The sequence below is a fragment of the Abramis brama genome (genome assembly GCF_963993115.1).
Source record: "Abramis brama genome assembly, chromosome: 12".
In the NCBI taxonomy this organism is placed as follows: domain Eukaryota; kingdom Metazoa; phylum Chordata; class Actinopteri; order Cypriniformes; family Leuciscidae; genus Abramis; species Abramis brama.
The window spans coordinates 32,034,799-32,060,769 of NC_139974.1; the positions used below are offsets into that span (position 1 = coordinate 32,034,799).

General features: G+C 36.4%; 3 protein-coding genes across 10 annotated transcripts; all 3 read right to left on the reverse strand.

The window, feature by feature from the left end:
* Positions 1-2,570: 2,570 nt before the first annotated feature.
* On the reverse strand, positions 2,571-12,078 carry mtdha (metadherin a). Of its 8 annotated transcripts, none has more exons than XM_084130238.1 (12): positions 11,526-12,078; positions 10,831-10,962; positions 9,565-9,649; positions 9,238-9,399; positions 9,037-9,084; positions 8,235-8,402; positions 7,830-7,910; positions 7,629-7,712; positions 7,054-7,175; positions 5,152-5,253; positions 4,933-5,047; positions 2,571-4,209 (listed from the first exon to the last, which is right to left on the reverse strand). In XM_084130238.1, exons 1-12 carry the CDS (start codon positions 11,874-11,876, stop codon positions 4,142-4,144), a joined length of 1,518 nt encoding a protein of 505 aa, XP_083986364.1. In that variant the 5' UTR covers positions 11,877-12,078; the 3' UTR covers positions 2,571-4,141. The 8 variants fall into 8 exon arrangements, with proteins under 8 accessions (XP_083986364.1, XP_083986363.1, XP_083986362.1 ...); XM_084130237.1 differs by having other exon boundaries at positions 9,238-9,402; positions 11,526-12,043; XM_084130236.1 differs by having other exon boundaries at positions 10,831-10,965; positions 11,526-12,043.
* A 1,149-nt stretch (positions 12,079-13,227) lies between these two features.
* On the reverse strand, positions 13,228-18,926 carry rrm2b (ribonucleotide reductase M2 b). Its single transcript, XM_084130240.1, has 9 exons — positions 18,754-18,926; positions 18,027-18,176; positions 16,818-16,934; positions 16,568-16,701; positions 14,662-14,756; positions 14,427-14,560; positions 14,163-14,267; positions 13,958-14,071; positions 13,228-13,869 (listed from the first exon to the last, which is right to left on the reverse strand). Exons 1-9 carry the CDS (start codon positions 18,799-18,801, stop codon positions 13,717-13,719), a joined length of 1,050 nt encoding a protein of 349 aa, XP_083986366.1. The 5' UTR covers positions 18,802-18,926; the 3' UTR covers positions 13,228-13,716.
* A 187-nt stretch (positions 18,927-19,113) lies between these two features.
* azin1b (antizyme inhibitor 1b) lies at positions 19,114-25,247 on the reverse strand. Its single transcript, XM_084130239.1, has 12 exons — positions 25,067-25,247; positions 23,827-23,970; positions 23,057-23,233; positions 22,778-22,951; positions 22,486-22,658; positions 21,441-21,569; positions 21,279-21,360; positions 21,121-21,195; positions 20,862-21,027; positions 20,665-20,780; positions 20,360-20,577; positions 19,114-20,236 (listed from the first exon to the last, which is right to left on the reverse strand). Exons 3-12 carry the CDS (start codon positions 23,156-23,158, stop codon positions 20,161-20,163), a joined length of 1,311 nt encoding a protein of 436 aa, XP_083986365.1. The 5' UTR covers positions 23,159-23,233; positions 23,827-23,970; positions 25,067-25,247; the 3' UTR covers positions 19,114-20,160.
* Between the last annotated feature and the right edge of the window lie 724 nt (positions 25,248-25,971).

A 25,971-nucleotide genomic window follows, 5' to 3' on the forward strand; every position in this document is an offset into this window, starting at 1 on the left:
TCCAATAAATGCTGTTCTTTTGAACTTCCTATTCATCAAAGAATTTTGAAAAAAAAGTATCACGGTTTCCATAAAAATATTAAGATGCATTATGATGTAAAGTGTTTTCAACATTGATAATAATCAGAAATGTTTTTGTTGTTGTTGTTGTTGTTTGCACCAAATCATCAAATTAGAATGATTTTTTGAAGGATCATGTGACACTGAAGACTGCAGTAATGATGCAGAATATTCAGCTTTGTCATCACTGGAATAAAAATGCAAAACATTTATTCAAATCAAAACCAGTTATTTTAAATTGTAAAAAATATTTTATAACAGCCTACTATTTTACTGTATTATTGTATCAAATAAATCAACAAATTGAAGAACAAATCAATGGAAAAGGATTTATGTGCCACAGATCCTAAATGAAATGAGAAATAGGTAGGAGAGGTCAGTCTCGTACACGTGACACGAGACTGCACAATTCAGGATGCAGTCAAATCTAGTGAAAACCATCAAACCTATATTGTCCAGTATTTTTTTCTAGTGCATGCTTTTGTTAGATTCGAAATAAGAATAATAATAAAATATAAAAACAATAAAAAGGATTGCATTTCTTTAAAGGTCCACATAACCTTTTGACCTCTAACGGTTAAAAAAACAAAACTGCATGCATTTTGCGGAAGAACATTGTTTTGGTTGTGCTTTGGCCCTGTGTGACTGTGTGGATGAATATGGTTCTTTGTCCTATTGCTCATAAAACACTCACTACTGGGCTAAGAGAAATAACCAGTGTAGATGGAAAGGATCTCAAGCTGACTAGCTGAAGATGTTACTGTAGCTTTACCCATTAATAGACACTTCCTTGAAAATAAATTACAGCACACACAGCGCTACAACCATAATGAAATGACCCTTCACAATAGATAATGCTTCATAATTAACTCTGTTAGAGAGCTACTTATGGCAGTTTATTGGTTCAATAAAATACCATATCTGCATAGCTAGAACAACATTTTAAATCCCTCAGTTCTCACCATTTCTGAAAAGCCAAGCCAAAGCTTATTACGCGCTCTGTCGCGCATGTTAAAGTTGTCCCTTTTTGAGGGTCAGTAAAAATGCGTCGTTTCGTGTGTGTCCCTTTAAATGCAAATGAGCTGCTGCTACTGGCACAGAGGGTGGAGTTTCAAGAGCTCCTGTGTGTTAGCAGCTCCGATTACCTCACACAGACAAGCTTTTCTGCCTTTTATGTTTAAATTGGAGTCTGACAATAATGGAGAGAATCAAGAAGTGACAACATGTAGAATGCAACAAGACGTTTCTGAATGGTTAGTTGTGGAGATGTGGAGTTAACTATCTTCAAGTCTTTGATTAGCATATTCTGTCATGATAATCTATAAATCGCTCGTGTGGGAACTGTTGTAAGATGCCTAAAGAATGACATGCTTGCATTTGTGTTACGTACTGTGTTGCATGTGAAAAGACGAATGCGACAGCTTTAGCAGACTCACAAATGTGCTCACAACTCTTCCTCTTCTTCTCAACATGGACTGCATGTTCCCGGGGGCGGGGTTTATGTACATTTTAGGGCTAGTGATGTCACTAACCCGGGAGGAATGTTGTGTAGTCCCTACCAGCCGTTTGTTGTAGTCCTTAAAAAACGATTTCTTTAAAGCTACACTGTGAATTTTTTTAAGTTGATACTTAGCAAAAAGCACTGCCCTTTCAAAATGATATGTGCTCATTAATGTGTAATTACTTCTACCAACTAATCAAGTATTCTCGTAAGTGTAGAATCTGCCATTTAGAATACATACGAACGAGTCGCTCGAATGGCGGCAGCCATGTTGCGCCTCCATCTTGAAAATACATTAGCCAAAGAGGGACATACCTGGAAATTCAAGCTTCGCCTTTCGCGTTTTTACACTCAGTGGCACCGTGACGAATGCGAGGGGGAGATTACTCGCGACTGCCGGCAGATTTGAAATAATACGGCCACCGTAGGAGATAAAACGCCCTCGGAATGGGAGGGGCTAGAAAGTAATATTCAGTTGGTAGTCATAAACAATTTCACCGCTAACGTTAGATGGGAGAAAAGCAAGTATCTTCCTTTGAACTTTGCAGATGTTGTTTATGCTCAAACAGCAACATTACACACCAAAGTCAGAAAAGTGTGTAATCAACCACTCCTTTAAGATTTCTCGCTGACTTATGGACGTATTTTTCCACGAAAACCATTCCTTCAGGTCTAAAATATAAACATTTATAATATTACCATAGTGAAACAATTGATGTATTGACTCGTTTTAACAATTTTGGTAATTTTGTCCAAAAAAAGTTACTGAGTGTAGGCTACCTTTAAATACCAGTGCTTGCAATGCAGCAAAATAGTGTAAAATTGACGTTAGAAATGTTATCAACCCAAATATTGATGGATAAATGAAGACACAATGTGCTGTGTTTGTAGTCTAAAGATGAAAATATTATGACTTTGCTGTGGGGTTTTTAAGCAGATTGGATACTTTTAAACTATAACATTAAATTTCTTAAATATAACAAAATAAATACACTTTAGGGTTTAAGACTACAATATGAGCCCAAACGGCATTTTCTTTTATTTAACAAATCAGCAGCTCAATAAGCAATCTTCTTTTATTTAACAAATCAACATAGAAATATTGCATTGACTTAAGTAAACATGATCATTCTTAAATCCATAAATTTGTAGAAATACATAGTTTGAGTAACCTCTAGAATGATAAACTAAGGCAGGCATCCGATGCTAGACCAGAGTCCCTCAGAGACACATAATCTACTGAAATTTACAAAACAACCATGGGCAAAACACCACTAAGTCAACCCAAATATGAATAAGCATTTTATCCCCCCCTCCCACATCCATTCATCATCATCATCATCATCATCATTCATTAAAGCCTATTTACATTGAGTGGTACTTGCACAAGTGGACAGAGAATCAGGACGTTGTTCATCACTATATAAATGGTTAAGTTCATGCAAGTGCAACACTGACATCAATCAAATCTGAAAGGAAAAGTAATGCCAAACCTGCTAAAAAGACTTGAAAATGAGGAAGAGAACAGAAAGCATACACTATTAAGTATAGATTAAGGCAACAGATTCCTGATACTGATACTGTTTTAGTGTCATGGAATTAAAGCTGCGCTAATCATCATCAACTTTCCCAATCAAAAATCACATAAACCTATTAACTTACTCAGTCAAAACAAACATGAACAAAAATGTAATGTTCACATTGTGCAAGAAAAAAAAAAAAAAAAAAAACGTAAATACACTTGGTATTTTACAACCTTCAGCACAGTGCAATTACAAAGAGTTTTACCATATAAAAAAAGCCCTTATAGTTCTATACATATGGCGTGGCTTTTTCTACTTTAGTTTGCAGGAAGTAAAGCATTAGAGTCAACTAGTAGTTGATTAAAAAGGAAAGAGTTGTAACTCTAAACATCTCCGAGATCCACATACCCAGTTACATGGGTAAAATACATATACTCAGGACGGAAGAAAGGCTCTAAGAAAATAGGTTTAGCATTAAAAAAGGTTCTCTGTAATAGAACTGTTCTCTGGTTTTCCACCACAGCGATCTAGAGGATTACAGTAATTCACCTCACAGAAGAACCACTGGAGGAGACGCGGGCTCACAGCGCCTGTCTGTGGCTTCTAACAGCAACTGCAACACTTCAGAAACTGCTGGACGGCAAAGTGCAATTCAGCACAACTAAAGTGCCACAGGAACAGTAATAGATGGAAAGAAAGTCGATTTCCCAAATGGTATCAACCCTCCAAGTTCAAAATCAATTAAGCATCTATTGGAAAATAATGATCATGAATGTTTTGCTCCACTGAAAGCATGTCTGATATTAACAAACCTCAGTGTGGCGTAATAGTGCACATAAGTAGTGTTCCAGCCCACGGACTGCTCACCTTTTACTCTATAGTTTTCATTCTTTCATTTCTTTTTTCTTTTTTTTTTGCTGAGTTCCTCCAACTCAGTTTTGTTTCTATTTTGGATTTTATTTTAAAAGCACAGTCTTTTTCAGTATAAAATTCTGTACTGTGGAATTATTGCATAAACAATCTATTTGCATAAGCTTTCCTGGATTTTATTCACAGTTCATGTTTCTCTCCTGGCCTTTTTCTTCTGAACTTGCTTCGGTGGTTCCCAATTCTGATCAGATTTCTCTGTGGGAGAAAAATAAAATAAAAAAATCAGCAAGATTATCATACATTATTAATGTAATTATATAGCATCCAAAAGCCAAATCTGAAAATCTAGGACTTAAAGTTTTATTTATGTATTTTAGTGTATAAAAAAAAGCATCAATACTGGTCTCAGGCTTTTGGACCTGTATGTGGTAAAATGCATTTACTGGTACCTCACACATTATATTGATGGTAAAGAGGACTAATTACGCACTTTTACAAAGTATTAATTCTGTTTTTGGGGTCTAATAGAATGTGTTTTTATGCTTAAATGTTAAAAAAACAAACTCTTTTTACATATTTCACATTGTTGCAGGACCTCTCTTTTCAATCTGTCAGTAATGCTCCGTTTAGTTCCTGTCTCTATGAAGCCCCTCCTGCCGAAAAGGGCAATGTGCTCTGATTGGTCAGCTGGACCAGTGTGTTATGATTGGTCAATGCTTTGAACAACTCAACTAGGTCTCACCCCTTTTTTTCCAATATGCTTTGGAGAGAAATTATTTAAATGAGGAATATTATGTCGTAAATGTTCCCAAAAGAAGTTTCAGGGTGTTCAGAAACAGTGTTTACTGATATAGAGAATACCTCCCTTTAGAGTGGACTTTGTGCTTTGTAAACAGGGACATCAAATACTAAAAAAGCCTAATATGCCCTCTTTAAACATTCTCACTAGATTCACCATTTCATTTGTGATTTACTCACTTGAAGAAGACTGTGGAGGGATGTTTTGCTTGGATCCCTCATCCTTTGGAACATGAGGAGGATGAAGCTTGACAGTCACGCTCTTCTCTGCAGGAGCAGAACCTTCTTGAGTCACCTTGAAGAGGAACATACAATTTGGTCAGTCATGCAGAATTCACAAAGTGTTGATGTTTAAATGTTCACGTGTCGATTCTCGGTTTATTAAAACATGATTTTTACCTCAGCGGTTGAACCTTCTTCCTCTGGTCTCTTCTTTTTCTTTCGTCTCTTAGATTTTCCACCTCCTGCAGGATCTGCCTGGTCCTTGTCATCATTTGATTCCTGCAACCAGAACGAACAAACATTTAGAAAAATCTACTAAAAGTACATTTATAAAATTATAACTAGGAATGTGCCCAAAGCCAAATACCTTAATAGGAAAGGCACAGATAATAGGTTCAAAATGAATAATGAATTCAACCGAATAATAGAAAAAAATATTCAGCAGACACAGCCAAATAGCCGCGTTGCCGTCTCTTAAAAACCAGCTCTGTCAAGAGTAACATCAATTAAGATACTGAATCGTACACATTTTCTACTACTTTATGTTTCATGTTTTAAACCTTGTATGATAATGATAGGCTATTATTTCTCTTTAAGATGGCAAGCATTCATGTATTCTTTTCAGATTTGCATTTGTATGCATAGTAAAAGTAGTTTTTCTGATTTTTAACCACTGAATATTTTCGTTCAATTTCCATGTTCTCTAATAGTCAAGTCATTTCATGAAAAAAGGTTGAACAAATTGCAACAGAAGCAAACTCAACTGATTTTGTATCCTCAATATGAGTAAAGAAAAAATAAGCCCCGAAGAATCCCATTAGGGGAAAGTTTCGAAAAAGACCCAAATATAGCCTATTCATACGCCTATTCATCTTTTTCTTATGTGAATATAGGGTAAATTTTTTTAACCTTTAGATATCACCATGAAAATTACTGAGTTGATTACTTGCATCAAGACAAACAAAAAATGTATTACAAGTTTTTTTAAATGGTTTGTTAACAAGGTCTGAATGGAACCCATTTAGGCTACCCATGAGCATCAATACATAGAGGCAGGAAGAAGTACTTTAAACCAGCCTTTATTAATTATTATTGCAGAGATGGGGTTTGGGGCTGGGTCTGTGGGACTGTTTCTGGGGATTCACTTTTTATTTTGCATACCTTTTGTCTTCTGCATTCTCCTTACCCGTGTCTCCTGTTCTTCCCTCAGACTCGTCCCCCAGAAACAGTCCCACGGACCCAGCCCCAAACCCCATCTCTTAAAAACTAATAAAGGCTGTTTTCTAAAGTACTTCTTCCTGCCTCTATGTATTGATGCTCATGGGTAGCCTAAATGGGTTCCATTCAGACCTTAACATTAAGTATTTTACTGTTATGTGTCAACAAGACATTTTCACCTGGCTAGACCCAATGTTTAGATCTGTTGTGGTATTTATGCAATTTAACACATACGTAATTAGATTATGCACCGTTTGTCCATGTTAACAAACCATTTCAAAAAACTTGTAATACATTTTTTGTTTGTCTTGATGCAAGTAATCAACTCAGTAATTTTCATGGTGACATCTAAAGGTTAAAATTTGTACCCTATATTCACGTAAGAAAAAGAATGAATAGGCGTATGAATAGGCTATATTTGGGCCTTTTTCAAAACTTTCCCCTAATGGGATTCTTCTGGGCTTTTTTTCCCTTACTCAGGACATATTGAGGATACAAAATCAGCTGAGTTTGCTTCTGTTGCAATTTGTTCAAGGTTAACCCCCATTTTGGCTTAAAATGACTGGATTATAATCAGCCATTTTATATAGAGTCCGACTCGTACATAAAGTTGAAGTACGTAAAAACAACTTTTCTTTATTTAACATTCAGTATTATAATTAGAAGATATTTAATTATTTATTTATCGAGATCAGAATTAGATTTTAAACTGTCTTCCCAGTTAATTTTAGCTTCTGGTTAAATCCCCACCCACTTCTGGTTTTATCTAAATACAGATTGAAATCATTTAGAGATTTTTTACAGATACATATCCAAATATTGGCTCCACTGCACACCCCAAATTATAACTGTTTTTTATACCACAAGTGGGTTGGAAACTGGAATCTCTTTCAAAACAGGAGCTTCAACTTTGGGCTCATAATTCCCCCATATCTCAGCTGGAGCGTTCCAGTCCGAGCTCGGGTCCACAGCGGAAAGACCATCTGAAATCATACGGAGACACAGGAAATGTTAATAGTCCTTTATGATATACACTATCATTTAGAAGTTTGGGGTCAATATGATTTTTCTTTTTTTCAGCAAGGACACAGTGAATTCATCAAGTGTCAGTAAAGACTTTTTTAAATAAGATTTCTAATTCTGTTCTTTTTAACTTTCTATTCATCAAAGTATCTTGAAAAATATGTATCACATTTTCCACACAAATATTAGGCAGCACAACTGTTTTTAACATTAATAATAATCATAAATGTTTCTTGAGCACTAAATCAGCATATTAGAATGATTTCTGAAGGATCATGTGACACTGAAGATCTGAAACAGTCTTGGTGATTTTTTTACAAAATGTTACTGACCACAAACCGATCTTTTTTATTAAAACGTAATCTAGAAAATACTGTCTCTCATTTCTGAGTCTAAATAAGTTTTGATCTTACTGGAGCTGGACCATTCATTGTCAGGGGCGGGTGGATTGTCCCATTTCCCAATTTCAATGTTTGATTTAGTCCGAGTCTCTCCACCTGTAAAACACACGGGAAAAGATGATTAATACTTGTAGTGTTTATTAGCATACAAGGACAAAATGATGTGCTCCTTACAAGAATGTCCTCTTAGTGAAAATAAAAAGTTACACATACCTGATGGGTTCAGTCTAAGCATTGTTAAGTTCACTGGGTTTGGTTCTGCCTTAATTTTTCCATCAAAACTAGTCCATGCCCCTGACAAATAACAAGACAGCATGTTTATCCACAGCGGCTGTAAAATTTAAAAATATTACTTGATAAACCAAATTTTAGTCAACTGCTCATTTGCAAAATATAAAGTACTGTGATAAAGGTGTTGTTACTATGCTAAACATCTTAATATAAAATTAAGTAAAGAAACCCAAAGGTTTGAATTCATTGGAACTACCACCTAATCATTTACTACACATAAGAAGAAACTCCAAGCTCTGTCATATTTTCTGAAAGCTAAAAACCCTCATATGCAGCCGTAACTGTCACAAACTCAAGGCAGGGTCATAAACAACTGTGATCTATTACCTTCTGGCTCTAGTTTCCAGGTGGAGTTATCACGGTTCTTTTGCCCAAGGGTCTTTCTCCCAGTAGACCACTTATCATTGTTTAAAGCGCTTGTTTGTGTTGACTTCACAGGCTCCTCCATCAACCCTCCACCGTTAACAGAGTTCACATCATTACAGCTAGACGTCACTAAAGAAAAAGGTGATATTTGTAAGGTATATTCTGAGTGACACCGTTCAGGATTTCAAGTTTAGGGTTGCTAAAATGTTTTTAAAAAAAGTCAAATAATGCATTTGTTTGATCAAAAATACAGTAACAACCATAATGTTTTGAAATATTACCACTTAAATGAAATGAATAACTGAATCGTTTTCTTTTTGTATTCCTGAGATGGCAAAGCTGAATTTGAAGTTTTCAGTGTCACATGATCCTTTAGATATCATTCTGAGGATCTGGTACTCAAAACATTTTTATGATTATCAATATTGAAAACTGCTTATTTTTTGTGGAAACCATTATACTGCATTTATTTGAAACAGAAATCTTTAGTAACATTAACGTTGTTAATGACATTTTTAATCATTGCATAATTTCTGAATAGAATTGTACATGGAATCTATGCCTTTTCAAAGTGTACAAAAATACATAACAGCAATTCTGGAAATTCTTTTAGTTGAAAAATAAAAGTCTACTATATTATCTTTAAATATTTTACCATATTTAAATAAATGTTTTCACTAAACTTAACACAGAAAAAGAGGAATGATCACAGATTTTATATTCTGTAAATTAAATGTGTGTTTTTTTTTGTCGTTTTTTTTACCTGGGGCTGTGATGACATCACCCTTCCCGGCCTTGGCACGTGATGACTCTACAATAAGTCAAAGAAAAAGATCTCTAATGACTAAAAATACTTTGCGTTTGCTTAAGAGGAAACCCCTGTGTATTAACATTTTCTTCAATGCCATCAGCACAGAAATGTGCCCAGTAAAATCTAAAAAAAGGATTCAAAGAAAAGGCGTACCTTTGTTCTTCTTGGTGCCAGCTGCGGCTGTAACCACAGGTTGCTCCACTTTCTGGCTGGCATGATCTCCAGCTTCAGGGCTCCCAGAGCTGTCGCCAGGGCCCTTCTCCTTTTTGCGCTGCTGACGTTTCTCTCGATTACTGACCTTGGTTTCCCAAGCACCTGCTAAACACAGTCATACTGAAAAAGAACCTTCTCAAAGCAGCTCATTTGAATGTATTTAAGCAAGATATTTTGCATTTCAACTTCTAAGTCTAATTACCAACAAAGAAATTTCATACTGAAAAAGTGAAGTTGCCACTACAGTTTGGTTACCTAGTTTCATACCTTCATCGGGTTCCTTGCCATCGGTGGAGGAAACAGCTTTGGTTGGCTTCACCTCTGGTTTTGGTTTCTTCTTGTTTTTCTTGGTCTACATAGGAACCAAAAAAACACATTTACAACTTCCTGACAAGTCAGAAAGCAAGAATCTTTTTATTCTCACACTTACTACAGATACAAAATGCCATTTCAGACATATTAAGATATCTTAAAAAGCTTATTTGGTCTTGTAAAACCTATGCCTAAAGTTTGAGGCCTTGGGACAAAGTACATAGTTTCCTCTCTGGATGTACCCTACATTTGCTGTATCTGCATTATCAAATTACAGCCCGATACTGACACCCGACCTCTCTCAATCACTGTTTACAGACTGAACCAAGGCTGATTGCAAATGCACTACTGAGCAAAAGAGACAAGTCAAACTTACTTTCAGAAATGGGCTATACAATTAGCTTTAATATGCCCTTGAAGTGGAGTTAGAAATAACATTTACAAGTTCTGAGCACAAGAATGAACAAGCGAAGTCATATTTACAAGCGTTGGAAGGGGTGTACATTTGAAACACTGTGGAAGGAGTGAACTAATATAGATAATATCCAGGTCTTATAGGGATAATATCAGCTACTGTGGCTAGTAGTTTTCCAAATTTACTAGCCACTCAGTATTTTCACTAGCAACAATTTTGACATCGATACCATAGGGAAAAACTAGATATTTTTAATATTATCTCATAACTTGGAAGGAGGTATATTAGGTATATACAGTGACTGCGTTACGCGCCACTACTGAAATCCACCCGCATTTTGCGGGTGTTAATGTCAAGCATATATATAACATTATATATTTATAATGTTTTGTATACATAGAGATCAGTGAGCAGAATGCAAGTCTGTAGTGCAGGGAATGGGATGACATGAAAAATTCACTTGATGTACCCCACAAGATTTTAAGGTTAATATTTCAATAATTTAACATACGTACACAAATTTCTTATGTCGGTTAATCAAATGAAATGTAGGTAAATAAAGTTTTATTTTTTTATCTCAAAGTTCTGCATAAACATTCCCAAAAGATAAATCATTGCATAATTATGCTTAATGATGTTAGAAAAAAATGTTTTTCAAACTGTTTTGCTATTTGCTAGCAAACCACCCTTTTCTAAAGTAGCTGCCAAAATGCTTTGAATACTACTACAGTTATTGTTACTACAAATATATAAACAACCCAATAGACTTCCTCTATGAAACCAGAATGAATACTAGGTGGAACAACCTTTGTATCAGCAGGTGTCTGTGCTGGAGCTGGTGCTGGAGCTGGTGAAGGAGGGGGTTTCTTCTTCTTCTCCTCGGTGACTTTGATTTCCTGCTGAGGTTCAGCCACCGTCTGTCCATTCGCCTGGGCCTTCTGCTGCGAGCACATGACAGTTACAAACCAACAAACTCCACATTTCCTTCCTCTATGAACTGACAGTGCTTGAAAACTCCCCTCAGGGCACGAAAACTGTCACAATGTGCGTAAGCCTTACAAAAGGTGGTGTTTAGCAAAACCGAAAGTTATGAAAGCGTGTGTTAACCGGTCAGCTCTACAGTGCTACGTGGCTCTTATATCGCCTTCGTGTCTCTTGTAGCACGACACTCGTAATATAATAACAACCCCTGATTTGTTCATTTAATCTTAAAGGGGACGATAAACAATTTAGAATGAAATAATTTAGATAGGGAAAATATTTCTATATAAACAGCGGTTTCTAACTGGTTTTGACAGGTTAGCACGTTAGCAGCTACTCGTGCTAATCTCTTACAAGTTGCATATGATTTATAGGACTGCATTTCAAAACCTTAACAAGCTTCCTATCTATCTTAAATTCGGGTGCCACATAAGTGTCCAAAAGAGCTGTCTAGGAAGGCAGTTGTCTTGGTTTTGAAATAACAGCCATTACTAGGAAATCACGATCACAGGCCGCTTACCTTATCGGATGCTTTCTTTTTGTTCTTCTTCTTCGGTTCGCTCGGCTCGGTCTTCACAGTCTTCGGTGGCAGGGCGGTCTTGACCGGGATCTCGGTGACGGTGCTGGGACTCACAGTAACAGGGACCGCTCGGCGCTTCCTCCGTCCACAGGCCGCGAGCAGCACCAGCACAATCAGCCCGATAAGAGCCGTGCTCAGAATCAGCCACGACGGATACTGCTCGGGCTTTATCCCCAGATCAACCCCCAGCTCGGCTCGGAGGAAATCCAGGCCGGAGGACAGCAGCCCGCGGATACGGTCGGACACGTATTCGGCTCGCTGTGTGGCTAAAGTTCGCCAGTCCTGGTCCATTTTAAACAAGCGGACAAGAACCGCACGAAGAGACGAATAATGAGCTCCTGCTGCTGGCAGCGGGAGAGAGTCAGTGAAAGGCAGGAGGGAGTGGCTTTAGAATTGCTTGCTTTCTTACATGATAGTTGTGTCTCAATACCTATCGATCTGGCTACCTAGACAACACTTTTGGGCGTCATATGAGGGCGCTGCTTGTTGGACTGGAAATCAAAGAGAAGGGAATCGAACGGAATGTAAATATTCTAGTTCCGATTCTGGTTTATCTGAACGAGTTATGTCATCATAGCTCAAGTACTATTACTTTTGCGAAATTATTATTATTATTTTTTAAAGTATATATTTTTTCTTTTAAATTATGCCTATTGCCAAATTATGAGATCATTTCCGATTTCAGCAGAAAAGATAACACAAAAATAAATACATAAAAGTGAAATAAATCTAATTCATAGATTCATAAATGGCTATGATTCGTTAAAAAGTCAAACGAGTCATTCATTCAGGAATCCTACTAAACACTCTCAAGACAAGAGTATATTCTGCGGAATCACTTTCAAGATACATTTACGGAGCCGAAAGTCTTATAATTCTGTACAAATATCTTTGACTTACATGTCATTTTGTACAGTATTTGTAATCGATTAATCAATTGCGAAATATTTAACCGGTTCTGAAGGTTCTCGGTTCTCTTAACCCTGAACACAAGTGCGTTCAAAGTCTACTCAAGTTAAAGTTCACCCAATTTTGGGATTAATTTCCTCAACCTCAAGTTGTTCCAAACCTGTATGAATTTCTTTATTCTCCTGGCCACAAAAGAAGATATTTTGAAGAATGTCAGTAACCAAAAAGTTGATGGTATTTTAATTTTTTTTTCCATACTATGGAAGTCAATGGGGTCTATAAACTGTTTGGTCAAAATATCTTCTTTTGGGTTCAGCAGAAGAAAGAAATTCCAAAACGGTTGGAACAACATGGGGGTGAGTGTAAATGATGACAGAATTTTCTTTTTTGGGTGTACTATCCCTTTAAGATGTCCAAAATGCTGTCTATGTAGGCAACTAGCTACTAAAAAAATCATTAGTTCTAGTTTTAGTTCAATCAATTTGAACGCTCACTGTTGGGATGAGAGAAAAAAAGCAATACCTTTAATCTAAATATATTAAAAATCTTGATATTAAAAATTCAAAATACATGGCGTACCAACCTATCTATAAAAGTGTCTCTCTGTGTTTTCCTATATTGTTACTTCTTTCTTTGTATTTCTTCTATTTTTTTCTGTTCTTTAATATATCTTAGCTGTCTACAGTTTCTATTTGCACCCAGACAAATTTCTTGCAGCCGACATCTTATAAGCTAATTTGACAAACTTTTATTGTAATATAAACCTCAATGTTTCAAGCTTTTCTCTGAAATGGAATATAATGGATTTTCACACTTGACATTATCAACCCAAGGTCATTTTCAGCCCTTGTTAATGTAAATGTAAATTTTAATGCCCTTGTGTCATGGGTTATCATCTTCCATGTTACACAAGAGTCAATATTTATGTTTTAATCTAAAACATCTTTGAAATTCTAAAAGATTTACACCACAAAATATTTGTTTTTGTTTCTGCTTATGAGAACCCATAATTTGTTTTCTGCTTGTCTGTGTACCATGGAGTCCGTCATTTTCATAAAAATAAAAACCTAAATAAAACAAAACTTGAAAAGTCAACTGTTCATTTTTCATTTTCAGCTTGGACTTAAAAACAAACAAAAAGTCGTCAACTGATGACTTTTTTTTCTGTAGAAAGTAATAAAACACTGTCCAATTAATAAATACAATTTCTTCTAGTTCGTCGTTAGAAATCTGCATCAAGAGTGAATTCACAGTCCATCATGTTTGACATCACCCCAAGTCGCTGGTATTCGCCAACTCGCTTCTCGAAGAAATTTGTTTTTCCCTCCAATGAGATTGACTCCATGAAGTCGAAGGGGTTTTCTGAACGGTAAACCTTTTGAGACATAAATAATAAAGCACAGTTATATAAATATAAAGATTATCAGACAAAATAAATAAAAAAATCTCGATAAAATACTGACTTTGGGCAATCCTAAGTCTGTTAGCAATCGGTCAGCCACAAACTCAATGTACTGCTTCATGAGAGAGCAGTTCATCCCGATCAAATTGACCGGTAAGGCTTCTGTGAGAAACTCCTTCAGGAAAGACAAGCAAAGACAAATAAAATTACATTCACGCCTGGAATAATGCATTCCACATTACTAGAGCACAGCAATGTGAACTTACCTGTTCAATGCTCACAGCTTTTTTGATGATATCATTCACTCTGTCAGCAGAAGGTTTTTTCACCAAGTAGCTGTACATTAGACAGGCGAAATTACAGTGCAGGCCCTGTGAAGGTTCAGAATAAACAACAATAGCCTTGATTAGTTTTTCACTGTTATCTCCACTATATTTGTATCATTGACCCAGATAACACACTTTGATCAAACCATGATCTAATTATCTTAAAGCCTCTACTGATAACATTATCATATTTATTGTATTAACCTCATCTCTGCTGATGAGTTCATTGGAGTAGGTGAGTCCGGGCATCAGGCCTCTTTTCTTCAACCAGTAGATGGCAGCAAATGATCCAGAGAAGAAGATGCCTTCCACCGCAGCAAAAGCTACTAATCGCTCTCCTGAGAATAAATGAATAAACAAAAGCTGCAGTTGATTAAGTCTAATAATAATAATACATTTTGTACTCTTATTTTAGGAAAAATGAAATTTTCCCACACACCAAAAGTTGAGTTTGTGTCAGAGATCCACTGTAAGGCCCAGTCTGCTTTCCGCCTTACAAGAGGCATGGTCTGAATTGCATTAAACAAAAAGTCCCTTTAAGAAGAAGAGATTTGGATTTAGAGAGGATCCTTACACATTGTATTAAAATAGCATTTTGTGCTGATTTGGGGAAAAAAGGCTATTACCTAGCTTTTTTTAATTACCTAATTTGATGATGCTGAGTTCAAAAATATAATTAAAAACTTTTCAGCTTAAGACTTTTCACCTTTAAAGGGATTCTCCACTTTTTTTGGAAATAGGCTCATTTTACAACTCCCCCAGAGTTAAACAGTTGAGTCTTACCGTTTTCTAATCCATTCAGCCGAACTCCAGGTCTGGCGGTACCACTTTTAGCATAGCTTAGCATAGATCATTGAATCGGACAGGACCATTAGCATCTCTCTCAAAAAAATGACCAAAGAGTTTCGATATTTTTCCTATTTAAAACTTCGACTCTTCTGTAGTTACATCGTGTACTAAGACCGACGGAAAATTAAAAGTTGCGATTTTCTAGGCTGATATGGCTAGGAACTATAGTCTCATTCCTGCGTAATAATCAAGAAACTTTGCTGCCGTACCATGAGTCCAGCAGGCGTAATGATATGACACAGCGCCTGAAAATAGTCCCCAGCTCGGTAACTTCCAACATGACCGGTCTTAGTACACGATGTAACTACAGAAGAGTCAAGTTTTAAATAGGAAAAATATCGAAACTCTTTGGTCATTTTTTTGACAGAGATGCTAATGGTCCTGTCCGATTCAATGATCTATGCTAAGCTATGCTAAAAGTGGTACCACCAGACCCTGAGATCGGCTGAATGGATTCGAAAACGGTAAAACTCAATTGTTTAACTCTGGGGGAGTTGTAAAATGAGCCTATTTCCAAAAAAAGTGGAGTATGCCTTTAATGCACTTATCATAATAACAAAAGCAGTCAAATGTCAAAACAAAGTTTCATATAATTCAGCCTATTATTCAACTTACAATCTGCAAAGGAGTGGAAAAATATGCTCAAATACTCTTTTTAGCTTTTTTCACGAAATCTGTAATTTGCTATATTTCTGGCTCATGTTTGCATTTTCTTCTGTCACTGGCCATAATTCTAAGCTTGAAATCAGGATTAGGCATAAAATAGTGTCATACAGGTGAAAATTGTCTGAGAATTCAGAGGAAGATAGGAATCATGCCGCTGAACACAAAAAAAGATATTTTGAAGAATGTTGGTTAATCAAACCCCACTGACTTCCATAATGTTTTGTTTTCCTACTATTGAAGTAAATGGGGTCCATCAACTGTTTGGTTTGCTGACATTCTTCAAAATATCTTCTTTTATGTTCAACAGAAGAAAGAAATTCATACAGGTTTGAAACAACTTGAGGGTGAGGAAATGATTTTCAGAATTTACATTTTTTAAGTGAACTATTCCTTTAAGGGATAATACAAGACTTCAACTTGCAAATGGTTGTCGAAAGCAAAAAATGCTACGAAATGCATATAATGTTTTGTGAGAAAGTGTGGAATTTTTTTAATCAGCACCCCAAATTGAGTGAGAAAAAGTATTGGATTTCATGAAAGGCGGTGCAATTTATGTTGTTATGTTTAAAGTCACTAGTATGTATGAACATTTATAACACAAGTTGTTTTTAAGACTGTTATAATCTTGCTCATGATATTCATATGAAACACAAGTAGAACAATCAATACCTTCATATCTCTTACGTGTTTAAGACGTGTTTTGCGGCTCATAAACCACATAAGGAAAATGTGCTTAACTGAATCTTGCACCTGTCACCTGTGCGAAAGCACATTAAAAGCTGTAACTGACATTGTTAAATGTAGAAAAGTACACTTAATTTTCATCTCACCTCTCTTTCAGATCCCTTATGTAGGTGTTGATGAGCATGCTGTACATTTCGGAGTGGACATTCTCGATGAGGATCTGAAACCCGTAGAAGGATCGAGCCTCCGGGAGCTGCACCTCTTGACTGAACCTCTGCACCTGTGAGAAATAAAGACATTATGTTTATTGGAAACATCTTGATCGACTGATCTATTTCATTACATTTTATATTGGTTTCCGTCATCTTAATGCGGGTTAGAAGGAGATGCACTTGCCAGGTTCTCGTTGACTATCCCATCACTTGCTGCAAAGAAAGCCAGTATATGGGATATGAAGTGTTTCTCTTCAGGCTTCAGGCTGTCCCAGTGAACCAAGTCCTTTGATAAATCCACCTTTACAAACCCATTAAAACATTTAGTGGTTTCACATTCAGCAGTGACAAGTGCAAATACTCATTTTAATTAAAAGAACAGATCACCCAAAAAAATCTGAAAGTGATACTGAGTTAATTCCTCTGTGTCGTTATTGTTTAAGTTGTGGTGCGGACTTTCCTATTCTTAAAGAATAAGAAGGATTATTAAAATGTTATAGTTATTACGGTGTCATGACAAATCGGGTTAATTGTTACATTAAGCACAAGCAAACAATATTAATTTAGCTTACAGTGCATAATAAAACAAATTGAACATAACATCACTTGATAAACTATTATTTATTAATTATAGCCTAATATTAATAGCCTATTAAGTGAATAATTGAACATCATTACATTCTTTTTATAACTGAAATACTTAACACTTAAATTAACAGTACATTAAGATGATTGTGAATCAAATGTAGGGTATTGCACGTATAAACTAAACTATCTGGCTAATCGGATATCTGTATGCTATGCTAGTACATAAGGTAAATAATACAGACATTAATGGTCAACGTAGTTCAACTTCAAACAGCATTTATCATAACATGGTTTTGTATTGTAAAAAGGAATTGTGATCGGGCGCTTAATATAGTTATTAAAAGTAATTTGAGCAAATGGGAAAGCTTGGGGTCCTAACAGAGACCGGATTTGTCCATAGACAGTATAAGAAGGATTTGTCACGACATCGGTCCATTAGCAAACATGCACTGCAGTTATGTCTTTTGCTGTTTTAAATGCTCGAGCTCTTAAAATTTGGGTGGATTCTTATTGGCTGTTAATGTTTTTATTGTTCATCAGCTGTAAAAATAATTCTGAAAGTGATTCTAAGAATATTACGTTAACCGGAGGTTATCATTATAGTTGTGATGTGGACTTCCATATTCTCACAGAATTTGAACAATTATTAAAATGTATAGTTATCATAGAATAGGCCTTAAAATTAAATAATTTTGTATTTTTATTTTTGGGTGTACTATACCTTTAATAACACTTGGTGCTTTGGTGATTCTTGGACAAAATTATAATCTTAATATTAAATTGATCATTCAAAAATAACATTCACCTCCTCAACTGTCCAGAATGAAGCTTGAGCTTGTTTGTACATTTTCCAGATGTCTGGATATTGAATGGGGAAAATGACAAATCGTTTGGGGTTCTCTCTGAGGAGGGGCTCGTCTTCAATACTGCTTGGGTCAACATCCTTGTGACCATTCTGCAAGAGAAACATGACTGTTAATAGCGGATTTAACTTATTCACTGCTGTCTTATTACATCGGCTATTCGTTATTAAAGCGCAAAGAGAACAGGTAAACAGATCTGTCACTGTGACGAATCTGCTTAGGAAAAATTTAAATGGACATTTTCATTCACGTGTGATTTAAATAATTAATAACATTACAATTCTCAACTATATTTACATTTTAACATTTCAAAATAAATATTCAAATAATCTCTATATAATTCACTTTATTCATAACTTAAAGTTACCACTTTTTCAAATCGCTTTCGCGATTCGCAACACATAACACCCTTTTTACTGAATCTGTCATTATGACACACACTACTTTCGAAATTGTATTACTAATAACGCTTATTTATTTATTATTATTAAATATCGCTTTATTTAGCGCTAAGGTCACCTTTTCCGTTGCGCGAGGCTCTTTGTTATGAGCAGACTGTAAAAGGTTATGAAAGCTTACAGCCACACACATATTCAGGCAGGCAGATTCAACATTTATTCAAAGGCCGTAAAATCGTCCTTAAATGCTGCATAATAATTGTATTATTACCTGATATTCCGTAATGTCCGTCGGAGTGTTGCTTATACTGGAGTTCATGATTATAATCGTCTTTGTTCAGCAGCGATCAAGCTGCGATCTCTCTACGTCGACTGTCATTGAAAATGCCTGAAGCAAGAATAACACGCTTATCGCTCCTCCTCCAATCCACAGTTACTCTGTATAGAAATTAACCCTTTCGATTCTTCATTAAAGGTAAAATTACTGTAAAATAAAACCAGCCGCCAGCTAGTTCAATGAAAAAATAATAATAATAATAATAATATTGGTGCCTTTTGTAATGCAGTTTAATTAATTCACACAGGATTTTAAAATTGAGACAAAAATTACTCGATAGTATTTGCTCAGAAATGTATTAAATTAATATTTTAATCACTTTTACAAGCACAATTTTACAGTCAAAACCAGGCAATGGTCCATTAGTGCCTTAGACAAAAGTATATTTCATTACTAAGGGGTGTGATTTTATAAAACCGTGAGCTGTTATAATCAAACTTGGACACCATGCTAGACACACGAGGTATAACATGAATTTAAAATATACACCATTTGACTTTTCCATTTTAGACTGAGAACTAGTGCCTTGCAGTATTTAATCTGTTTGTGGTGAAACTTGTATTTTAGCTGTAACTTGAGGTAAATGTCATCTCTAAGCAGGTTATCAGCAGAGTCATAACGGCACGCCGTTTTTCTAGTTTTATAAAATATACAATAGGGAAAACATGAGACCAATTTACATCTGCCTTCTACTAACAACCTGGCAGAAGGTTCAAAATCTTTTGAAGGGACACTGCAAATTATAGCACACTCTACCATAGAGCACTATGTAATATATATAACAACCTTTGGAAATACTGTCACGTGACGCACCACATGTAATTAGGAAATCATAATTTGGCATGAGGAGCGAAGAGAAGGTGGAAAACAAAAAAGAGAGAACAAGGACAGATTGCTAAACCAATGTACACTTGTTCACACACTGAGGGTCATGGCCTATTTGTGCAGAATCTAAAATCTATCATGATTTGAAACAAATGCATCTTGTACAGACAACTCATTTACAAGACTGTCAGTAGATCATCTATATCAATATATGTATACATAATACAAATTAAATTAGTTGAACATTTATGTAAACGGTGTTTAAGAAACCCAGGATTTGGGTGCCATCTCCACAGTCATCCATTTTGTTGCATATGTTATCTTATATGGGTTTTCTGTCATTTTTGAGCAAAAGGGAAAGTGAGCCTGTTGTAATTGTGAGAAACTGAGGTAACAATGTCCATCAATTAGTTTTTGACCAATAACATCAAGTCGAATAGAATTTTTCCACCCATGGAATGTTGACTCGGCAAGCAATTCACATGCCCAGTGGTTAGTGGACAGAGTCTGGCTCCGTTACAAGCCATACTGGACCAAAGAGAGGTTTTTCATGGTGTCATCAAGAGAAATCCCAGCCTCTTGCATCTCAAACCTGGAGGAAAGAGGAAAAAACAGCCTTTAAAAATCACTCCTTAGAATGGGTGAAATGAAAAAGGGATGACAAAAACAGTCTGCAAAAAGCACAAAAGGTCAAATGAAATGTGATCATAATCACCAGTCATCTGTGGAGATGGTGTAATACACAGGTGGCTGGTCCGTGTCGCTGAGGGTTGCTGGGCCCTCCTGACCGCTTGTCCCCATGTTGCTGAAAATGAGCCAGTCCCCAACAGCGAGCTCAGGGAGCAGGCAATGCTCCACCACCTGGTCCAGTGGGTCACACGATGGACCCCACAGGCTGCTGGAGAACACAGGCTCATCAAGGGTGAGCGACATCTGAAATACACAAAACATCCGGGTTAAACACCTCAAGTAACTGGTACAAATATTATGCATGTGTTCTGGTGCATGCATGTTTTTTACCTTGTGGACAGAGGGTGTGGCGATGATATTTCCAAACAACTTCCCAACAAAAGTTCCATAAACACCATCATTCATGTAATACACAAATTCTGGTTCGTCATTTGGGGTCAGCTCATCTGAAAGTGCAAAAGACACTGAGAATATAAGATAAGGCAGATGTATATTGTGGCATACGCATCAAATATGATGAGGCTCACCATGTGTGCTGTTAAGGAGATCCCGGCATGCCGCTTTTTTGCCAATAACATTGACAGCCAGGGTGAAGGAGGAAAACACAAAGAAATTCCCTGGTTCAGCAATGACGCTCACTCCAGACGCTGAGGGGAAATAGGCTTCCAGCAGGGGTCTGACAACAGAATGTACCTAATCAAACAGACATAAAAGAAGAGCTTAGAGTAACATCTATGCTGGATGAAATAAAAAAAATAAAAACTATGAGATGCATGCTTGCTGTACCTGTTGCAACTGAAACTCAGAACCACTGAATCCTCCACCAATATCTAGGATGTTCATGTCAAAGCCTAATTCCTTCTGTAGAATTAAGGAAGACTCAGCACTCCAATAGATACATGAAATTAACTAATAAATCGAAATTGAATTCTCTTAAAACTGACCCCCATGTCAAAGATGCAGCGGGCGTCTGACAGTGCATGGGTGTATGCTTGGGGATCTCTGCATGATGCTAGTACCTGGAACCTGCAAAAAATATCCCATTTTAAAAAACTCTTAAAAAACAAATCATAGCAGATTCATGGTGATCAAATCCTTTCACTTACGTGACTCCAACCACATTTACACTCAACTCCTTGGCCATTTCTAGAAGGTGTCTACAGCCCTTCAGGGAGCAACCAATGGTCACACTCGCCTCTTCCACCTGTGCTTCAGTAGACACTTGAAGCAAAAGCCTGTTAAGACAAGAACGGTGCCACAGGAGAATTTCATAAATATTAAAAAAATATTACATGAAAAATAAAATTAGGGATAACATGACAGCATTTATTGTGTTTATATGCACAATATGAAGAAGATCTCGGTTACATCAAAACCGTATGAACGTATGAACCACACAGAATGCATTTTCTGCCCTGCTGTTCTATTGTTTTCTATATTTCTATGCGTTTCCCCCATTCCACTCCATCTCATGTTTTTTTTAAACAAAAAGTGTGTGATCAATGCTTCGGTTCTTTATATCAAACAAAGCATAATGCAAAACTACAAGATGCTGTTCTGTTCATAATTGTTTATGCAATTTACAAAGTTATATTTGATTTATAAACATTAGTTTAAACTATGTTTTTTTTACAGACAGTCATGTTATTTCATTGCTTTGAATAAACAATTTAATGAGATGCATTAATATTTTGCTCCTTTCACCCTCTTGTGGCCTCAGGAGACAAGCCAAAAACTTTTTTCTCCTAACTGAAATAATGCCTTTTATATTCGAATACAATTCTAACATTATGTATTATATAGTATTATTTTCAGCCATTTTGACAGCCCTAGTCTTCAGTGCCACATGACCCTTCAGAAATCATTATAATATGCTAATTTGGTGATCAAGAAATTTTTCTTATTATTATTATCATTGTTGAAAACAGTTGTCCTGCTTCATATTTTTTGGAAATCACGATACATTTTTTTCAGGATTCTTCGATGAATAGAAAAGTAAAATATAAATCTTTTGTAACATTATAAATGTCTTTACGGTCACTTTTGATCAATGTAAGTATCCTTGCTGAATAAAGCATTATTTAAAATATTTTTTTTACTGAGCCCAAACTTTTAAACTGTAGTGTACGTGTATAGGTTTAAAGGACTTACTTGGCCTCAGGATGGGCACGGGCAATTTTGCGAAGGTCTGCCTCATTTTCACACACCAGATAGTTAATGCCGGTCTTGGCAGCGTGTTTAATGAGTGAGAGCTGCTTGCAAACTCCAGAGAGAATGATGTTTTCAGGAGGGACATCATGATCCATCACCAATATGGTTTCAGCCTGAAACCAATCAATACATTTCTATTAGATAATGTGCCTCAAAATCCAATGAGATGTTTCAAAATATATGTTTTGAGATCTTTCTAATATCTTCATGTAAGAAAAAATGTAAATGTTACCTTATTTGCACAGACAAAACCAACACCAAGTGCAGACAGGACTTCAATGACTACAGGGCTGCTGTTACAACAGACCGGGTAGAAGGGTCGAACTAGGGGCATAGTGGTCTTCCACAGGACATGCTGTCGCATTAGGGCCCCAAGGTCGGCCACAACAAATGCATTTTTTTCAGCCTGAGGAACAAAATCGGATCAAACAATGAAAAAACACCAGTGTTTTATTTCTTAACTTAAACAGACATTCATCATGCAACTTGACAACCAATTTTCTGAACTCACCAGATTTTGTTCATAGACGTGGTTGTCGATAACATCTTCAAGGGTCGTTCCTCCCTCAAGTAGTTCTATAAAGTAGTTTGGTGCATCAACGAATCCTTTCATCTCAACCGTATTCCGCAAATCCGACAATCATAGAGAGTTTAATGAGCCGCTGGGGTATTCTGGGTATGCAACAAACTGTTTAAGGGAAAACAAACGGTTTTATAACAAAACCTTGCATAACATTCAAATAACCTTGCGCTTTCAGACAAAACTTGACGTCAAGGCGTACAATTACAACACCTACCCACATATTTCCAAACACAGTGTTTTATGAGCAAACTTTGAACAGGAAGTTGAAGTTCTTCATTAATCTCAATTTGGTTTCTAGAACAGCAACAAGGCTAATAAGTACAACAAGCACGGATAACTAATCACATAGCTAGAGAAGGTATCACATGAGTCCATCTTTAAAGATGACGACAACACATAGGCTTTAAGAATGTGACCTACAGGCTACTTTTTTTACTCAGACCCAATCAAAATAAATCCCTGTGGCTTTGAAGCACAATGAAGTATTTGATGGTATTACCAATGGATTTGTGCAGTATGAATGGGGGGCAAAGGTGTTAAATATAATCTACCAATAGTGTTACGTAAAACCAAAAACAATCCACTACAGTTGGGTGTGTGCAGACACAGATTTTTATGTGCAATTAAATAAATAATGTTATTATGTAATTGTCTATAACTGCTACTTCAGGAGCAGGGTGAAATATTTAGGTACTCACATGGACAAGGTGGGAGATGGTCCTCTCCCGCTATCAACTAGGATCCCAAGGCGGCTCAGCGTTGAAGTCGAACAGCTCGCGGTAGAGGGCCTCCCCTAGGCCTTCTGGGTAGCGCTTATACACTCGCAGAGAGAGTGGGGAGCCCTGTGGAGTCACAAAAACAGGTGTATAAATATTTGATTCACAAGAGCAGCTGATGGATAATATAAACTGTTATATATTAGAACCAAAAAAATAAAAGTAGCCGGACAGGTTAGAACATTTCTGAAAAAATTCTTCACAGACAAGCAACCAGTTTTCTAATACAGGTGCATTATAGATTTTCAGCATCACTTTATTTGTAGGCTATAACGCTTTTGTCAAGTCACTGCTTATTTACTGTTGTACTTTGTACTTGACCTGGGTGATGTTACTCTGTGTTCTCATTTTTAAGCATTAAACAACACTGTCTTATCTTCATCTTCCCACATGGGATCAATAAATGAACTTGTTGAACATATGTCAGAGGTCATGGTGTTTGTTTCTTCATGTGGACACCGCCTTAACCTATAAAACCTACTGTATCATATTTAATACATGACTTTCTAGGGCCATGATCAAAACTTTGCTGAAAAATCTGTTGTTTAATTGTTTCATATGGCCTTACTAATTGGTTAAGAAATAGATTTTAACTTGTTCAAGTATAATAAATACTAATCCACTAAGGCGTAGAAAGTTGTGGTAATATAGTGTTATTATGGTATAATAAACATTGTGTGTTGTGGGCATGAGGTAGGCTAATGTTTTACCAATACAAGCGTTTCTGTAGGAAAACAAAATTTTAACTCACATAAATTATGCAAGTATAATACATTTTGTGACCATATGTATGAATGTCATATCTGAAATTATTTAGAACAAGGTAAACTAGTCTATATTTTAATGTGTAACTCATCATTCAATAACCTGACATGACATGTCGTAAGCACCTGGGTTTGGTCCACTGAACAGCTCACTAACTATTTACCCAACTACACCCGTCATTCTCCGATAACTAATTATTTATACCAATAAACGCGTGTAATCCTTATAAAATGTGAGATTTAAATCCATGTCTCGTTGTCCTTCATGGAGCACTGCCATTGCCCGTATAACAAGCACAACTACAGCCAACCGCCATGTTGTGTCACGGCTCCTCACAGCAAACGGCGAATTTTTTTCCGGGACGAAGACTAAAAACAACAACAAACGCTGTACTTACGTGAGATAACGGCCTGAAAGATTTGGAAAATCGTCTTCTCTTTTTCGGCGGAATTTTTAAAGAGTGGTGGGGACACAAATAGAAGAAAGAAAAGAGGCTTTATGTGCCATATGCCTGGGTAAGAGGGCTCGGTCGAACACGAGAACGCTGCTGTCTATCTCAAGCAGATTCAGAAATGGTTGGTGGAAGAAGGCGGGCGCGCCGTTTGTTAGAGAACACGGGGCGGAGCCTAAGACCATGTCCTACTACAGCGAAGGCTTGGCTTATGAATATTAATTAGGTTACGTAACTGGCTCGTGACTGGTTGTTTCCTGAGAGGATTTCCAAGAAAGTCCAGCCCACTCTGATTAATATTCATAAGCTCAGCCTTTCGCTTAGTGGGATTCGAATTTCGAAGGGGTTGGCGAGGACATCTGTACTCACGAATGAATTATGATTCATTAGCAAATTCCTTTTGGAGAAATGCGCTCCTTTAGACATGTATGGGCCAACGTGGGTTCTGTTTATGTAGCTTAATACACTTCTTATGCTTTCTGATTCACCCCTCCCTTTTTATTTAGTTATGTCATTATATAGGCATGGAAGTCATTGTTGTTATTTTTAGATTCATATTGTATATTTTTTATATACAACTAGCATATTGTATGTTGTTATACTGTATAAAACCCGTTCAAAATGTTGTGTTCTCTTTAATATGTTCTCTGTCAACAAAGACTGCACTCATCAGTTGTATTTCATCTGATAATGTAGAAAACAATAATGACTAGGTTTACAGCTGGCAAAGCTGTCATAACATACCCGTACACAATGATACATAAACATACAAAGCACAAGGTGCAATTGTTTTCATAGCCTTTTGCTGGGTGAAGGTCATATTTCAAGGTTTTGGGTTGAATTTGTTTGCC

Excerpts from the sequence above, each read along its gene's own strand:
- mtdha (XM_084130231.1), bottom strand. The coding sequence starts at position 11,876 with ATGGACCAGGACTGGCGAACTTTAGCCACACAGCGAGCCGAATACGTG. Across the intron at positions 9,403-9,552 it reads CGATGAAGGTATGAAACTAG|CAGGTGCTTGGGAAACCAAG; the intron begins GTAACCAAACTG and ends GACTGTGTTTAG. Across the intron at positions 8,403-9,036 it reads TGATGTCATCACAGCCCCAG|TGACGTCTAGCTGTAATGAT; the intron begins GTAAAAAAAACG and ends CTTTTTCTTTAG.
- rrm2b (XM_084130240.1), bottom strand. The coding sequence starts at position 18,801 with ATGAACTCCAGTATAAGCAACACTCCGACGGACATTACGGAATATCAG. Across the intron at positions 14,757-16,567 it reads ATAAGGGATCTGAAAGAGAG|GGACTTTTTGTTTAATGCAA; the intron begins GTGAGATGAAAA and ends TTCTTCTTAAAG. Across the intron at positions 14,072-14,162 it reads AAGCTGTGAGCATTGAACAG|GAGTTTCTCACAGAAGCCTT; the intron begins GTAAGTTCACAT and ends TCTTTCCTGAAG.
- azin1b (XM_084130239.1), bottom strand. The coding sequence starts at position 23,158 with ATGAAAGGATTCGTTGATGCACCAAACTACTTTATAGAACTACTTGAG. Across the intron at positions 21,196-21,278 it reads GCTGCATCTTTGACATGGGG|AAGGAATTAGGCTTTGACAT; the intron begins GTCAGTTTTAAG and ends TTAATTCTACAG. Across the intron at positions 21,028-21,120 it reads CTGAGTTTCAGTTGCAACAG|GTACATTCTGTTGTCAGACC; the intron begins GTACAGCAAGCA and ends CTGTTTGATTAG.